At 38.8% G+C, this 19,822-nt stretch overlaps 1 protein-coding gene across 3 annotated transcripts in view; it reads right to left on the reverse strand.

Moving 5' to 3' along the window:
* The window catches only part of LOC139454213 (puratrophin-1-like), a 255,215-nt gene that overhangs the window by 43,881 nt on the left and 191,512 nt on the right, over positions 1-19,822 (reverse strand). For all 3 annotated transcript variants that reach the window (XM_071235788.1, XM_071235787.1, XM_071235789.1), the window contains exon 13: positions 2,003-2,847. In XM_071235788.1, the coding sequence (XP_071091889.1) occupies positions 2,003-2,847 (845 nt within the window). The remainder of the gene's footprint in view (positions 1-2,002; positions 2,848-19,822) is intronic.

Consider the following 19,822-nt stretch of genomic DNA (forward strand, 5'->3'; position numbering starts at 1 on the left):
TACCTAATACCACCCATCTCAGTCTGTACTTAATACCACCCATTTCAGTCTGTACTTAATACCACCCCATCTCAGTCTGTATTAAATACCATCCCATCTCAGTCTGTACTTAATACCATCCTATCTCAGTCTGTACTTAATATCACCCATCTCAGTCTGTACCTAATACCACCCATCTGAGTCTGTACCTAATACCATCCCATCTCAGTCTGTACTTAATACCATCCCATCTCAGTCTGTACCTAATACCACCCATCTCAGTCTGTACCTAATACCATCCCATCTCAGTCTGTACTTAATACCATCCCATCTCAGACTGTACTTAATACCACCCATCTCAGTCTGTACCTAATACCACCCATCTCAGTCTGTACTTAATACCACCCATCTCAGTCTGTACTTAATACCACCCATCTCAGTCTGTACTTAATACCATCCCATCTCAGTCTGTACTTAATACCATCCTATCTCAGTCTGTACTTATTACCACCCATCTCAGTCTGTACCTAATACCACCCATCTCAGTCTGTACTTAATACCACCCATCTCAGTCTGTACTTAACACCATCCCATCTCAGTCTGTACTTAATACCATCCTATCTCAGTCTGTACTTAATATCACCCATCTCAGTCTGTACCTAATACCACCCATCTCAGTCTGTACCTAATACCATCCCATCTCAGTCTGTACTTAATACCATCCCATCTCAGTCTGTACCTAATACCACCCATCTCAGTCTGTACCTAATACCATCCCATCTCAGTCTGTACTTAATACCATCCCATCTCAGACTGTACTTAATACCACCCATCTCAGTCTGTACCTAATACCACCCATCTCAGTCTGTACTTAATACCACCCATCTCAGTCTGTACTTAATACCACCCATCTCAGTCTGTACTTAATACCATCCCATCTCAGTCTGTACTTAATACCATCCTATCTCAGTCTGTAATTAATACCATCCTATCTCAGTCTGTACTTAATACCACCCATCTCAGTCTGTACTTAATACCACCCATCTCAGTCTGTACTTAATACCACCCATCTCAGTCTGTACTTAATACCACCCATCTCAGTCTGTACTTAATACCATCCATCTCAGTCTGTACTTAATACCACCCATCTCAGTATGTACTTAATACCACCCATCTCAGTCTGTACTTAATACCTACCATCTCAGACTGTACTTAATACCACCCATCTCAGTCTGTACTTAATACCATCCCATCTCAGTCTGTACTTAATACCATCCCATCTCAGTCTGTACTTAATACCACCTATCTCAGTGTAGAAAACACTTTTCATCAGTTGAATGAATTGTACTATGCAGTCAAAAAGAGAACATCTTTCTGTATATTTAAAGACTTAAGTGTTTAAGAACTAAAACATCACTAGTTTCTCTAGTTATTTGTGCTTGTGAACTGATATATTTTCCCCCAAGAATAGTAAATGTCAAATTTGGCCATCTATACTTTATTTGTGATGTGAATGTCAATCTATGTGTAAAATTATATATGTATAATATAATGATAATTTAGAGTCAGTTGCTTCAGTCATGTTTCACTAACTTTGCATTATGATCATTTGTAAGTTTAATTATATTTCGAAACTTATAATATATTACATATCGCCCTTGAAAATATATCATCCATTTTCACAGTGTCGGTCATGAACATACATCTTGAAGTGCCCAACCATTTAGTGGAGAAGCCAGAAGAGTGTCACAATTACATTAACAAGCATATAGTCGACGAAGTCATCTATATCCCCCGCCATTTTAACACGTTATGGTCCCAAACCAGGTAACTGACCCAACATTTCTCTTAGGCCATGTCAAAATAGCTGCAATGGAAATTCTAAAATAAACATTTATAAAAATCCTAAATAGCAAAAGGCACCAGTTCAGCATGAGTCTGATAGACATGCAAAGTTTCGTAGAGAAATATTTAACGGTTATGCCAACTTCGTTGGGGCGGGGGATAACAACATGTCCCCTACCTGGGTAGACTTTCAGAGCTGCCGGTGATCATGCTGATTGATTTGCCAGACCGTCGGTCTCGGATTGCGTTGTGCTCTGCATCTTCGTAAATTGTGGAGTTGATTGGAGGAGGGATGTTTGGGGCAGTGCTTGCACGCTTCAGCATCTTCTTGATTGGACGATTGTGTGAGCTGAAGGTGGAGCCAGGGCCCTGGAGGGGTTGGGAGATTGTTCGGCACAGCAGCAGTTTGGAGTCAGATACACTTCCACTGTCTGAACTGCTGTGGTCAGACGTGGGAGACACGGGGAGACTGGCACTAGTCTCACTATTTCTGGCACTATGAACACTCTTGTCTCTGGATTCACTATCAGAGTCTAATGTTCTATTCCTGGATGAAGCCAGGGACACATTACAACTATTGGAAGATTCTGACCGTCTATCTAGCACATGCACCCGATGACTGGGCGCAGAACTCCGATAAGGTGTGCTTGTCGTTTGTGGCTCCCATACAGGGGAATTGTCCTCCAGCTGTTTCAGCACAGATTTTGGTGATGAGCTTTTCACAGCCTGTTCTATCACAAGTTGGTCCTTGGCACGTTTAAGAGTGTTCTGACGTAGAAGTAACAACTGGTATGTCTCCTCACACCGAGCTTTTGCTACTCGGCACTGTTCCAGTAGCTTGTCATTGTGCAGCTTCTGAGCTGTGTTGATCATCTGCAGGAAGGCATCTTCTGTGAGAGGTGGATGTTCCTTCAGATAGGCATCCAGAGACTTCAGCAGCTTGTCCAGACCATCAGGACTTGCACAGTGTTCCATCCTCATGCTGGCGACGTACTTCATAGCCTCAAGGGCCCACTCATAACTCTGCAACACAAGACAGACATTGAGGACATACTCTACAAGTCACAAAAACATCCATCATGAGACTAATTATAATAACTAATAATCTGGGTCATCAGATGAGCTGTAAACTTTTGTAGGAATCAGGACTTGGTATAATGGCCACCCCTTTGCAACAGAAACATTTCATGTAAATCCAAGATTGTATAGACTAAGAATAGATTCTAGGACTTTTGAAGGTACTATAATTGATACGAGGACATCAACTTTCACACACTTGGAACAATGCAATAATGACACATGTTTACATGTTCACCTGTAATTTGATAATTCAGCCAGTGAAACAGACAGACAAGTTTATTTGCATTAAAGGCCACATGACCTAAAGTACAAAACTTTTTACAGCATAATTTGAGGTACCACATGAAGACATACAGACTCAAATTAACAAAATTACTTATTAGAGGTACATGTCTTAAAAAGTCGTGTTAAGAACTTGGTAAATGGCAACAACACATTAATATCTGATGAAGTTCATAGGCTTCTAAGTGAATGATACTGCTTATTTGACAATTTAGATAATAACAGTTTATGCTCATCTTCATAATGTTTACAGACATATACAACATGAATTTCATCTTCAATTGCATTGCAATGTTCACACAGAACATTTTTCATCGGTCATTGTTGATAAACAGCCACGTAGATGCTGTACACCCAAAGAATTACAGCCAATTCTAAACTTTGTTAATAGATGTTTGTACTCCCAGGGCATTTGAAGAGACAAATATCTTTCACAATCTAACAATGATTTCTGAGTCTTATAAAAAATTAACACATTTGAATCTCAGGAGGCATGCCATTCTTGCAAACAGTTGTACACTCTTTTTTTAATCTGGGTAATAAATAGCTTTGGGTCACCAACATCCTGTGAAATCCCAAGCGATACCAAATAATAAATTTCTAATATGTGTGGCCCAAATGGGGACTAAATAAACTGGACTAAATACTGTAAACAGCTTTATTCCTGCGCTGTTAAAATATTGCGAATACCACACCAAAGACAATACTGCGACGAGATATTTTTGCAAGTTGCCGTTTTGAGATGACACCTCGATTACCAAACAATAGACAGCTTCTCTCCGAAGCTAGTTTATCTGAGTTGGCCGGAAAGTTGACCAGTGTCATGAAACCGATTCACGCAAGATGGCTTGTTTCCTGTGTGGACAAACTTGCAAAGGACACTGACGCAATCAAGCGAGGTTGGAAGAAGGCAGGATTACTGTGAGGCAACAGTGACACTAATTGGTTTGTTTACACTGTCATTTGTGATGTATTTTGTGACCATTCTGCATTCATTTGTGTTTTTAACTTATTGAGTAACTTGTGGTTCTGGTTGATGATTTCAACATTTGATGACGTGTTGCAATGAATAAAGTATGTATGTATTATTTATACTTATTTTTGCGTTTTTAATTTTTGCGATTGAGTCTCGAGCTTTGCTGGTGCAGGCTGCTCAGAATCAAGATTACAAACAATGCTCCCCCACCACAGAAGTGATGCTGTTAAAGATGTCCAGGGGGGTTTACACTGAAGAAATATGTCACATGTCAACAGGCATGCAAACAGTCAAAATCTGCTAGTCTGGAATAAGTCTCCCTATCCGGCAATAATAAAGGTACAAAATATCTAAACTTGGTGTTAATCTTGGTTGAATCTGGGTTTGAACTATGGGTTCTGATTGCTCTTTTTTTCACCAGTGTTTTCAACAAATTGTACACATTAAATACAAATGACAGACTTAATAACAAGTACTTCTATTCATATGAAAATCTTAAATCTGGGTGTAATATTACTGTAAACCACTTCATAGATATTTCATTTCAGTTTCCATAGAAATTCTAACTTGTCCATGGACAACTAAAGTGGAACACTGTACATGGCAGACAGCCCGTGACTACAGGGTTCCGCGTGAATGGGGGGAAAGTAGGTCGAAAGCTGAATATTCCCTGAGACCAACCAGTACACATGCTTGTCACAAGCATACCATATCAAACTAGGGGCACCAGCCTGCGCATCAGCTTTCTATTTGAGTCATCACAGATGCTGCTGTTCTTGGATTGATGAAACTTCACAAATAGTACTGCCTAAAACATCTCACATATATGGACCAAATATGAAATAAGTTTCTTTTTTACAGATGTCAGCCACATTACTGCACTCTCAGGGCAAGAAACTACACATTATTTGCACAAGGTTTCTTCTTAGAAGATTGAAAAGTAAAAATACATCCACAAAATATTTCTATATATATATGTTATTAAGTCATAAATAAAATTGAGGACAAATCCTTGACAGTCCAACTATCATAGGCAATAATTTTGCATGAAACTTGGGGATACAATCAGATGACTTATAATAGTTTCAAGGATGACTCGATTTTCGATGAATTGGTGTAAGATGAAGAGTTTGTTTTCAAATCAGTTTCAAGTTTTCCAACAAAACTATACACAGAACAGTATTTTGAATGAAAGTAAACAGTCTTGGAACAATGTCCTGATTAGAAATACCAAACCTTAGTGTAGCTTTTGTCTTCCAATCATCACTCCATGGATTCCACAATATCACTTGATCCTCAGAGTTTTGTTCCCAATCAAATTGAGTCATGTACCGGTACACATTTCATAAAACAACATATACTGTAGAAATTTAAAATAATTTGATTGAAAACATCAAAAGTTGCCACTTCAAAAACAAATTTGATGGCTGAAAAAAATTATTCAAGTTTTTACATCTCCCACAAACAATTACCTTCCAAAAAACAACACATCTGATTAAGAAAATGTCCCCAATGTCCAAAGAAAGATGCCCGTCCACGACCAGTTACATCAGCTAGAAATAAGACAGCAATGGGATGCAATACAGCTTCCCAGCTTCCAAGTTCAGAAGCATCCTTATAACTTAACCTCGTTTAATCTCCCCGACTTGGGAAAGGCACGAGAATTGCACTACAAGTTGCAGCCAAACACTCAACTTGAAAAATAACTGTTAAACTGGGTCTGTGACGTGTTGTGATGGGGAATATGTTTGTTTGGGCATGTTACTGTCCAAGTTATCCAGCTCCACTTAGACTTTGCATTTGCTGGCCGACTTCAACAGTGAGGTCCAACATCTCTTGCTCTGTGCAGTCTCATGTAAAAATATACCCTCTCAAATACCAGAAGTTTACCAGAAGCATGCATTACAGAATTCATTCTGCAGCTTTAAAGGTATTTTTTTTCCAAGTCATGTCCTGAACTGTTTCAGTGGTTTTCTTTAGCAAACATCGAATACCTTGACAACTTTTGGAAGAAACCAATTCACCAAAGACCAAAATACATACATGGAAAGCTAAATATGGAAACTAAAACTGCACTGCAGGATAAATACTGGAAAATAGCAAATAAATGAGAAAAAATAGATATGAACTGTCTGATGGTTTGCTCTTGCACTGGTTCTAGAAAAGGTCAGGTAACTATATATCATACACACATAGATGTGATGTGAGTGAGTGAGTGAGTGAGTGAGTGAGTGAGTGAGTGAGTGAGTGAGTGGGTGGGTGGGTGGGTGAGTGAGTGAGTGGGTGGGTGGGTGGGTGGGTGAGTGAGTGAGTGAGTGAGTGAGTGGGTGAGTGGGTGGGTGGGTGGGTGGGTGGGTGGGTGAGTGAGTGAGTGAGTGAGTGAGTGAGTGAGTGAGTGAGTGAGTGAGTGAGTGAGTAAGCTAGCTTTATCTGACCAACTATAAAGTAGAGGTCAGTCGAGGGAAGAGAGATCTGCACCATCAACGTACAATGACACACAGACTTCCTCCATATTTCTTTAAGTACACACCCAGGGATTTCATCAAATTCATGTTAGTTCTGGCCCTTTATCCGAACCTCAGAGTTTTCAAATGTAATGGTGAGAAATCATTACCTGTAGCTGACCAAGCCCTTATTAAACTGACTGACTGAGTATGGTTGTACGCCGCTTTTACCAATATTCCAGCAATATAACGGCGGGGGACACCGGAAATGGGCTTCACACATTGTACCCATGACGGGAATCGACCCGGGTCTTCGGCGTGACGAGCGATCGCTTTAACCACTCGGCTACCCGACCACCCCCCCTTATTAGACAGATACAATCCAAACCTCAGAGTTTTCAAACTAATCATTACCTGTAGCTGACCAAGCCCTTATTAGACAGATACCATCCAAACCTTAGCCTTTGGCGCCCCCCTCTCTCAACAGAGAAAGTGCTCCACGGACATAAATGTGGCCACCTTAGAAGCATATTGTAGGCATGCTTCTAGGTCAGCTTTACAAGCAAGCAATGTAACCATTGCATAGACTACATGAACTGCAGTGGCTGGCTGATCTTTATTCAAAAGGCTCTCTACTACTCCTCTTTCCTCCCTGAAGTAAGTAAAAACATACCCTCACATGAATATATATGGAACCATTCTGTTACACATGTAAAACATTGGAGAGGAAACGAATCACGTCATTGCTTACATTTCTTTGGCATTTTTCTCTTGTTAAAGCATGTTTTTAGAAACTTGTTGGAAGAGATTGTGCCAAGAGTCTGACGGCTGTCCAAGCCTCATAATGGCTGTCTGGAAGTGAGCCAGATGGACCATCACAGTGTAGCTAACCTGCTACAGCTCTCGTCTCATCAAGAAGAAAGACTTTTGTAGGCACTATAAGCCAACAAGCCAAACCTATATGAAACAATATTCCCTGCAGTGTTACCAATGTTCATCAGATTGTGACAAGAGCTTGTGGTCCTGATGTTTACAACAGAAAGCTTGCCCAGGTAGGTTGTACATAAACACAAACACGGAACTAGAGAGCCAGTGAACTCAATGATCATTCAGCTAGTCACACACAAACTGCCTCTGCCACTGTTGGTTTCACCAAACTACAGCTCCATAGCACTTACATACATGAAATACACTTAAACCTACTGCCATCTTTGTATGCATCATGAAGCTCATGCTTAAGAGTACATATACATTTTTGCGGAAGTATGTTTAAGAAACCTTTACCCTTCACATACGAGGGCTGGCTGAAAAGTTCGAAGCCTAACTGTGAAAGACCCGTACCAAGTCGATGGTTTTCATTTATTTCTCCACATAGTCCCCATCCAGGTTTACACACTTTTGCCAGCGATGCTGCAAGACCTGGATGCCGGTCAAGAAGAAATTTTCTTCAGCCACCCTAAACAAGTCATTCACAGCGGAAATGACACCATCATTACTAGGAAAATGGCGACCGTCTAGTTCATTGTCATTGACTCATGTCAGCATGTATCTGTGTTGGAGTTAGCCCTTTCAGTTGCAGGTACTTGATGACTGCCCCATAGCCAGTTTTGTCCATTTCTGTCAATGGGTAGGTTCACAAGATGGTCTGGTACAAAGACAATAATAACACTGCAGTTGTAGTTCTTATGTCTATGATTCATTAAATGATTGTACTTGTTGGTGGCAAAAGTTTGTTTCAATCCAATTGAGATATCCCACTTAGGCTTAGAACTTTTCAGCCAGCCCTCGTATAAAAAATATATATACCTTTTGTTAAGATCCCCTTAACATATATTTCCTAAACATTCCCCCAGAGCAATAAACCTGATCACATGTCCTGAGGACTGGGCTTAAGCAACTCTTCACACAGAGAGCAAATATTGTTTCCGCTACACAAATGCAATAAGTCTCATGCAGATTCCGTTTGTCAAATCTAAATCGTGGAGAGTTCGATCCCCATGCCAGCACATACCTGAGGTGTGAACAGTGTCAGCATAACACCACCCTGACTGGACACTGGTCATTCCCTTCACAAATAGTCCACATTACTATGAGGCCACATAGCCTCTCCTACATGACAGAGATCGATGTGACCCCCTCAAGAACAAACGCTTAGAGTGATTTGCTTACAGTTACAATTGCCAGACAAAACTTCACCTCAGTTGTGAAAACAGCCTAAATTCGATCAACAATTGCATTTTGGTTGCTGTGATGCATTTTAAAATATTTCTGGTTAAATACCAACTCCTCTGCTTTGCTCAAAGTTTAGAGATCCACAAAAAAGAGGTATGTGAACATGGTACATCTCATAACTTGAAAAGTTCATTTTTTAAAAATAAATTTAAATGACTCACTTCAAATTCATTTTAGTTTAAAATACCCCTGAAACAACTTTTATTAATATAAGGGGGAACATTTTCATGGATCTATAATATTTGAGTGAATGGTTTTAACAAATTTTCATGGCCATGTTAACATTGAAAGTATTTGTAATGTATGTTTAGAATTATCAAACAAACAACAAACAGAGAGTGATAAAAAAGAGGTTGAAGGTTAGAATTGACAACATTTGACACAAAACCTCTAAATCATACATCAAACCACAAAGTAGCCACTTGGACATTAGGAGTGACCCTCGAGTATTTCTTTCAGTTTCAGAGGAACTTTATTTGGCACAAGAGAAAATATATCACAAAGGTGAAAAGCCTGTAGAGTGACAAGAGAAATCACTAGCAGCCGACTCAACTCAGCTGACTGGTCCAGACAATGACATCTGTATTCAGTGCTGATGCTTATTTCTATTGTTTCAAGGCTTCCGGCATGCTGTACTGTTTTCGTAAAACGTGATTTCAAAAATAGATAGATGACTATGATTAATACTTCATTGTCAAGATTATCATGTCAGTATTATCAAGAATCGAGAGGAGAGCGTTCTATTTTAGATATTATCAAAGGTTAGAAGGCTTCACAGCACTGTCGTAAACCCAGGACAAGACTTGAGGGTATTGTTCATAGTTTCAGTGATTTTTGGCCTTTGACATTTGTTCTAAAATGGTATTAGCATCTTTGGTCAAACATTTAAAAATTTCTTGCAAAATAATGTTTTGTCCTTTTCTATACTGTCCATGAAGTTAGAATTCAGATTAAGAAGTATGTATGAAAAGCAATATATGGTTACTCTTTCTAGAAGTATTCTTCAACTTATTTCCATTTTCCCAAACATTGAAAGGCATGTTTATCTGGTATGTACTTTGCCTGTATCTGGCTGCATGCCCTAAGTGGCGAGTGTATCAGTTTGCCTTCCCACTATACACTCCAGTTGATCTGCTCCATATGAACTCATGAACAGAACGCATGTAGAGCTGTTTGTTCACCATGATGTTTGACATTTCTGCCTTTTCTTTCCTTGCCATGATTAAACGCCTTCCTCTACGGTCAAATATTGTCCCACGGCTGACCCCAGTATTTGACCACTTTTTGTAAGGTTTAAGTCTATATTATATTCTCATTAGGGACAAAAAGTTGTCAGCAATTAAAAATATGAAATGATGACAGAGCATCTGAAATGTGTATTTGTTGACGCTGCTGACATGTGTTGGAGGGAGAGTGCAAGGTCCTGAGGCTGCCAACATACGATAACAAACCAATGGAGCAGACACATTGAGATGCACATCCTACACCTGGGTTGGCATCAAAATGACAGAGAAAGGCACTAACCACTAGGCTACTCACTTGACATAAAAGATCCTCAAACTTATGTCATACTAGCACCAACACATGATATTTGACTGGTGTTTCCTCACAGATAACAGTTGTGTCATATTATCTCCAATCTATGATATTTAACTGGTGTTTCCTCACAGATCACAGTTGTGTCATATTATCTCCAATCTATGATATTTAACTGGTGTTTCCTCACAGATCACAGTTGTGTCATATTATCTCCAATCTATGATATTTAACTGGTGTTTCCTCACAGATCACAGCTGAGTCATAATATCTCCAACCTATGATATTTAACTGGTGTTTCCTCACAGATCACAGTTGTGTCATATTATCTCCAATCTATGATATTTAACTAGTGTTTCCTCACAGGTCACAGCTGTGTCATAATATCTCCAATCTATGATATTTAACTAGTGTTTCCTCACAGATCACAGTTGTGTCATATTATCTCCAATCTATGATATTTAACTAGTGTTTCCTCACAGGTCACAGCTGTGTCATAATATCTCCAATCTATGATATTTAACTAGTGTTTCCTCACAGATCACAGTTGTGTCATATTATCTCCAATCTATGATATTTAACTAGTGTTTCCTCACAGATCAGAGTTGTGTTATATTATCTCCAATCTATGATATTTAACTAGTGTTTCCTCACAGATCACAGCTGTGTCATAATATCTCCAACACAACATATTATCTAATGTTTCCAGTGGGTGTATTATCTGGACGACAGCGCTAAAAAAGGACAGAAATGACTTAATTTTGCCAGTCAGTTTCAGAGTACAAAATTTTCATCCTTTTCAAATAGAGTACTGTATGTACCCCCAAATATGTGGACAGCATTGTATCCTTTTGTTGATAGAATTGTATTCATCTGGACAGTCACCGTGTTGTTGAATTATATCCCATGTGGACAAGTCGGATACTGTTGCCATGGTATTATTCCATACAAGAAGGTGGCACCAAATAATGATGCCAATTGTCAGAAGACATCTTTAAGTGCAAGCAGAGTTTCACTGATAGAGACAGGACATGTTAAGAGAAAGAAGTTAAGATATTCTGGACCTGAGACATGCAGAATGAATGAACATAGCTTAAGATTTCAAAATACAACTATAATCAATAAGAAACAACATTTATCTTCCCTGCACTTTCTATATGTACAAACTGTCCATCTAAACACAAGCAGAGTCCACTGAAGATAACCTCGGACCCTACACTCCACATTGATTAGTGATGTACACACAGCCTGAGACATGCCCCCTTCCTGGTGCCACAGCCTCACCCTCACCCCTCTTAATGCTGTGTGTATAGACGTCTCTCCTCAGTGTTATTGCTTAACCCAAGAATTTCAGTAAGTTGAAGTAATTTAAAACATGGTGGAAGAATGTTGACAAATGCCTGCAAACATCAACACTTACCATAGATGTCAAGCTTTTCGCTCATGTTTCTCAAGTTAGTTTAATCAAAATTACTGTTGTCAGGACAATTGTTACGATTTCAAACATTCCTTATTCCATTCACATTTTCCACATAAGGTAATCACTATACAATGTAAAATATTCACATGAAAAAAACTTGTTTTACAGCAAGGTGATTAAACCATCTTACCATGTATCTCAAAGAAAAACGAACATACAAAACACACTACCTGTTGCTTGTCAGCCATTTCTTGAGAGGATCAGCTCTTCTGATCAACTGCGTCTATCCCGACATGCTACACCCTGATGTACAGGCCACACCAAACAACTGGCCATGTTGTTACAAACGATGCAACTCATATACCATATTTCCTCTATTAACACAAGTTTTCAATGTTATGACCATGTGCAAGCATGATGGCTTGATTGGCACATCCCTCAATATTATTCCTTCAAAACATTCCATTCCCTAAGGGACAGCTTAAGGAGTTGGGTAACGACATAATGCTGTTAGAGTGATTGCTCCAAGTTTTTCTTCTGCTTTATCTTGATACTGCAATATCATTCACCTATGCGGCTAACAATTATGTCGCAGCATCTTCCTCGACCTTTCATAAAGACAGACAAAAGATCTTGTCCCAACACACTACAATGGTGCTACAAGGACCAAACATTTCTGTAGGAGACAAAATATTTCAAGGCCCCAAGGCATAGAAAATACTTCAAGGCCCAAGGCATACAAAATACTTCAAGGTCCAAATATATACAAATTACATCAAGGCCTCATGGCATACAAAATACTTCAAGGCTTCAAGCATACAAAATACTTCATGGCCTCAAGGCATACAACATACTTTAAGGTATACGAACAAAACTAGAAAGTGTTTTTACTCGTAAAAACATATGTCTCCCCCCCACTTCCCTAACCCCCATTTATTCGTTTACTTCACGTTAAACCCCATCTCTTCATTCCCACCCTCCATTACTAAATAACAGAGACAAAAATAGAACTCCTAGAAATTTCAAACAACTAATGGGCACCACTTCAGTGCTGGGTTAATGTGTATACAAAGTTTCGCGAAAAAATATTAAACGGTTTCTGAGTTATGGTCAGGAAACAAAGCTTACCCCCATTCAGAGTCTATGTTCAACTTATCTCCATGGAAACGAGAAAAAATAAAAATGTCAAAAATCTCTAAATAGCAAAAGGCACCACTTCAGTGCTGGATTAATGTGAATACAAAGTTTCGCGAAAAAATATTAAACGGTTTCTGAGTTATGGTCCGGAAACGGTGGGAACGCCGACGCCGACGCCGACGCCGACGGGAACCGTGCCAAAAACAATATGTCTCCCTCCATTCTGGGGGAGACATAATTATCTGAAAGGAGCCAAAACATTTTAAGAGCAACAACATCCACCATGTCCAGTAACCAATTTTTATTTCGGACAATTTATTTTTTCCTCAGCTTTTCCGGGAACACATTATTTTTATCAAACATGCTTCAACAATGATACATGGTGCACTAGGACCTACTGTGGCTGTTACTCATTGAAGAAGGCAGCTGACTTTACCAGACTCCAACCTGAGGCAGTACGGTACATGGTGCACTGGGACCTTATATGGCCGCTACTTGAGGGGGAAGACAGCTGACTTTACCAGACTCCAACCTGAGGCAGTACGGTACATGGTGCACTGGGACCTTATATGGCCGCTACTTGAGGGGGAAGACAGCTCTTCAACAGGCTCCCACAAGAACACATTCAGGGAGGACATAGCTCAAGTGAAAGTGCTTGCTTGCTGATTAACTAATTATGGGGGATTGTGAAGTTGAACTTTCAAACAACTCCTTCCTTCTTTGAGTGGCATTTAGAAGTTGGTGTGATGTAGTAAGACGAGTTCTATGGATGAACAACTTCTTTATTGTAATAAAGAGAAACATTTGACAAATCTTAATCTACAGAATAATAGTCCTTCAAAGCACTATCACCAAGAGAGCAGTAAAATTAAATATATATTAGTTAGAAAAATTCAAATTCAAGCAATTGAAAATGAACTCTTTGCTCTACATGCACAAGGCTAGACTCATCTACAGAATGTCACACATAAATAAATTCCAAAGGCAAAAACTGAGCGGCTTGCACAAAGTCATTTCTTCCCTATGAAGCAGTTTCCAAAACAAACCCAAGAAAATTGTCTGACCAAGTGTTAGCTTACAAGATTAAGTAACTTTTTACTTGGTCCTTCTGATCTGAGCCAACACTTGTTTTCTCATGTTTCTATATACCATGCCAGGTACTACCACTGGCCTCACTATTTCTTCTTGTGACAGAATCAAGATTCTGCAGAATATTCCCCCTCCAACACAAACCAAAACACTGCACCCTGCTAATGACATAATTGAAAACAATTTGTGTTGGGTCATTGGGTCCAGACAAGCAGCTCACAGCCTCAACGACCGAGTGCAGTGGCGTTGTGTTGACGACAGTGTCTGTCATTGACGTAGGGGGCAATGTGACTCACAGAGATCACCCCATGGTATTGATATTCTCACCCTTGATCTTCTCCCCCTTGGTATCTATCCTCTCCCCAAAACGATTTTTCACCCCCTTTCTTGCACCTTCTGAACCGACTACAAGAGAGAACAGATGGCAATGTTGAATGTCAATGTCAGAGGAATGTTCTCAGGTGGATTAAGATTATCCCTGAGTCCCACAGTGAGTAAGTATCTCCCCCTCCCTTCACCTGATCCGACTGATCTACCCCCATTCCAATGACATTTGAGGGGACTTAGTCCATTTCTTAGTGTTTGACCATGACCATGTCCCTCCCTGGAAAATCTCAGACAAATTTCAAGATCATTCCCAGGTGTGTTCAAAGTGTCTTGGCAAAGCTACAATTTGTCAGAATCTAAATTCAGACCAGCAAATATTGCAATATTTTCCTTCCACCTTCAGGGTAAATGCAGCAAAATACAATGTTTTGACCATCATGCTTGAGACATTCTTGGTAGCGGTAAAGGCAACAGTGTAATCCCCGGGTGCTTAGTGTCTGTGGAGGAGCATGGGACAGGGGGGTGCGGGACACGGGGGCCGGGCAGTGCCAGGAACATAACACAACTCTCTCACATTCCAACGTTTTTCAACAATGTAGTTTACATAACAAGGTTCACAAAAATTGAAAAAAATCTATGTTTTCTCAGCCATCAAATCAACCTCAGCTATTTTAGTTCAAACTTTTGTTTAGTTTCCAAACTTTGTTATATGTCATTCATATCATATGTTTTTTTTATTTAACATCAGTAATGGGTTAAAAAATCAAGCATTTAACAATCATGCATCAATATAAGCTTTATTAAGTTAGTATGGAATAGTCTGAGTTCTTAACAATCATCTTTCTGAATCAGCAATTCTTCCCACATGCTCCCATTGTTTAAACTTCAGTGCTTAAAGTAGAAAGAAATTTGTTTTACGGTCCTAACGCAAGTTTTCTGAATGTATTTAAGCCTGTATAACTGTATAACATGGAAAAAAAGCTATAAAGACAACATACCATTCAGAAAGTGGTCAAAATGTAACAAATGTTATATTTTGGGATAACACTTTCTTAGTACATTACAGATGCTCATACTTTTCATGGATTGAGTCCTGTCCGGGATTCCAAACCACACTGCCAGAGATGGAACGCTTTACAAGGAGACATTACAAAGAAGAATTTACTCCTAAAAACTTCTAAAATTGCATTCCCAAAACATATTCTCTTGAATTGTAAAGTCACTAATTAAGATTCTTCTTATCATACTTATGCCATCTGTATTTTTAGTTTTCCCTTTAGACCATAGTTAGTGAATCAAGTGTAAGATGTCAGACTGACTATCACAAAGTTTTCGACTTCTAACAGATTGATTTCTGCCACCATTTTGTCTTCATGCACTGACATGCACACTAGGCATGCTGGGTAAACAAAATCATGTGACAAGATTAACACAAATACGACAATTTGGTCGCGAGTCATGAAAACGAAGTACTTCAACATGATGTGAATGCCATCAAATGCCCACTCCTATTCCATCAACATATTACCCATTTCAACAGATTTTCCAAATTTGTCCAAGTTATAAACACCGTCAATCCTCATTGAATGCGACAGTTTCTGAACATACTTAAGGTATTGAATTCATGTGCTACAATAAACACCATATCATGTATCACACAAGAGACCATTCCTTCATCACACGAGAGATCATTTTATCATCCATCCACACACAAGAGGCTGTTTCTTCATCAGAAGAGCAAATGGACCTGTGGTCACTGAGAGGGGTTAATCCTAGAGTGGAAGACATGCCATCGGTCATTACCTCTAGTGGTCAATGTATGGCATCAATGGTCATAATCTCTCACAACTGGACACTCTGTACAACATCGTGTAATATTTGATCAATACATTTGTTAAACTTCAGATGATGCTTAAGGGAAGAGGATGTTACTGTTGATGTTCTCAAGGGAAGTGAACATGCTGTTGATGGTCTATAGAAATACTCCCATTTCGATGATGTATGGATGTATTTTTCTGTGTCCAGATTTCCCCCTTGATGCTATTATCCCCTTACATTGGTTAGCATTTCCTCCAGTGATTGTAGCATTGTCTAGGAGTGATACAGAATATCAAGTCTTCAACTCAGATCAACTCCTACCAGTCTATTTCATCCTCAGCCTCTACAGCTTCAGCTGAAACCTATCAGTGCATACGAAAAGTTACTTTGCTCCGGTCATTATTTACTCCAAGTCAGTTGAAATAATTCATTCCATAAAGCAATATTTGCTCTATAATTGATTGCTTTGTGGAACAAGGCCCAGTGGTCTTGACCTTCAAGGACATAGATGTAAACATTGTGCCGCAGCACTGAAGTTCACCTGGATATGTTATCAACAGTATAAAATGACAACAAAGACAGACACTTAACAAAAATTGCTGTCAGCATTGCTATTTAGATTTGAATAACTACTGAAAAATACACAAACGTATTAACAAATATGGTCCCAAATATAAAACAAGCACCCAAATTTTCTAAGTTTTCAAGAATGAATGTACTATTGTAGAACGTTGTTGTAAGAAAGAACAGTGAAACTGACTTTACACGAGGTTTCAAGTCTGAGCCTTATAATAATAACCATCAATGGTGAGAGGAAGCATGTAAAGTACATTGGTCAAGTGGTTCCTGAGAAGAACATGTTTATGATTAATGACTCATAAGCTTGTGTGATTTCCAACCAAGGTGCCTTGAACAAAGTTAATACTATGGAAGGTGAAAATCTCACCCACCAAGTTTTTGAGAAGAAGAATTTTGAACCTGGTTTTCATAAATTAAAGATGGCTACATGGCAGCCATATTGAAATTTCTATTTTGAGGTCTTGTACAAACTTGAACCTCCTTATCGTAAACAAACATGAAGACAAAATTTCATCTGAATCCATCAAGTCATTCTAGAGCAGTCGAATATGTAAAATGTTTATGGATGCCAACAACTTGCAATGACATAAGCTCACATAGTTTTTTGGCCGGGTGAACTTAAAAGAAAATGGAGAAGACAATCTACAAAATGTCCACAACATCTGCCTCCTATGTTTTGTAGGAATAGCAAACAAGTGACCACCAATCATCAAGCTTCTACAAGTGTAGTTACACATGACATCATCATCAATAGCCATCACACATGAGCTGAGCTACACTGCTCATATTGTATTGCCTGACATGTTACTGTCCTGTGACAGTATTCCTGTTTGTATGTAGACATCATGACGTCCACATGTTTCATGTGACATTGCTTACTTGTCACAGTTGACATTGTTCACACTTATAGTTATCATACTGAGAGCTTGGTGGTCAGACAAGATGTCAAACATTATATCACTGAACAGAGGCATGTGTAACTTCTGACCTCAGCAGTACAGCGCACATGAACTAGCTGAAAGTTAGAGCACACACCCGGACCTGGATAGCTGACATATATTTGCAATATATTGTGCCCCTGACCGAGTTTGTGACCCATCGGCAGGTATTCTTTGTAAGCAATCAGTACTCAGGCTAAAAGGTTACAGTCTATTTGTTCTTGTGTATAAAACAGTTTCTACTCAACCAACTTCATAACAAACTGATCTCTATTAATAACTTTAATACTGCCTATACTTTGATACAAGTGCAATACACCAGTCTCTGTCAACGTGTCCCATTTATTCCATTAACCACATGTAAAATAATGAATATAGGCATACAATATCAAATGGAGGACTGAATGGAGATAAAGAACAAGATTACCACTCGACACAAAGACAAAAACCTGCATGTTGAGAAAAATAGTAAAATATTACTATCAGTTTTATGATTACAGACTTTGTTACAGAAACTACAACTGTGTAGAAGAGGGTGCACATTGTACAAGCAGACATTGAGTTTTGACTTTCTTGCCAATGCCAAAACATTCGTGTGTATGTTAACATCGGAAATAGGACGTCAATCCATTAGGAGATACACCAATTAGTCCCATCATCACAGCATATCTATGTCTAGTATTTACCAGGGTATGATAAATAACCGGTGTTGTAGTTGTCGACATATAAATCAATATAGTAAATATCATTTCAGCAAAAGTGTGTGGGGACCGAGCGTCAGATCACACCAACTCACTGTTCACAACAACACTGACCAGACCAGTATAGTCAGTGACAACGAATCTTTGTTGCCATAATTTGACTTTAACTGCATCGTGGTTGTTGTCATTGAAATTCATCAATCCGTTGCTCATGTCTTTTCCATTACACGATCACTCACTGTTCGATATTAAGTCTTGATTCATAAACTCTTCCATACATCGAAAAACTACCGGGGTTGCCTCATGCAAAAACAGGGATGTATTTCTGTCTTTGATACATATCACAAAGATGCAACAAGAATAACACAACTGAGAGTTTCATTTGTGGTTCAGTAATGGTTGCAGATTAATTTCTTTCTTTTTTTGCTCTAAAGAATTACCAAAGTAATAAGTTGTGGCATTGTTTGCTGAATCACCAGCACTGCAAAGGAGCAGACATACAACATGTCAATATGATTGTATTTCGGGATTGTCATGTGAGAAAAATCACCCGTAATTTACATAAAATTAAATAATATTAAGATTGTTAATCACCTTGTCTTGTATCCTATTCTTGCAAAAGTTTTAATTTCATTGATGTATGAACTATCCTTGTTATCTCTGGCTTAATATTTGACATTGTCGTGTATATTTTAATAAGCCTCCAAGGGAACTAAAAAATTGTTTTTAAAAATATCAAACTAAATATCTAATATCCTACACTGTCAGAACATTCATAAAATACAAATCAAATAACTGCTTGTTTTCAAATTCTCCAGATTAAAATAAGCATAAATTTTGAAGCATCTGCAAATGTCCATACAGTCGTCTCCTGCCTCATTCCACTAGGCAAGCTGCATTAACCAGCAGACATATTTTTCACGAAGTGGAATACCCTCAGCGCACCGCGGTGGATTGATTATCCTCTTTCTCATCTCAGCTTCAAATGAAAACCATTTCAACAGCGTGTTGAGAGCCTCCTGGGAAATAAAATGTGAATCTGATGGTAAGCTAACATGTGTTGTGGTTCTCAATAAGAAAAACTACTCTTGGCCGTGTAGTTTAATAATTCTGCTGTTTACTGATAAATATTTGAGTAATGTACTGGTGCGGTGAACAGATGCAGCTTGGCTTGTATTTCTGTCATTACAGCACAAAGTTTTTTATCTAAATTTAAAATCACCTAAATCTATAAAGTATAAATAGTTTGGACCTAGTCTGAGTTTACCACAGCATCAACAACATCACCAAGAGGACATGCAACTGAAAAATGCCAGGTATTGTCAAAAAGTGTAAGAATCTGTTTTGGATCATGATTATGATGATGATGATGATGATGATGATGATTGTGATGATGATCATCATGCTCTAAATGCAGGGTACTGTTCAGAAATGTCCTC

This window comes from Haliotis cracherodii, unplaced genomic scaffold (genome assembly GCF_022045235.1).
Source record: "Haliotis cracherodii isolate W230 unplaced genomic scaffold, xgHalCrac1.p SCAF_10, whole genome shotgun sequence".
Taxonomy (NCBI): domain Eukaryota; kingdom Metazoa; phylum Mollusca; class Gastropoda; order Lepetellida; family Haliotidae; genus Haliotis; species Haliotis cracherodii.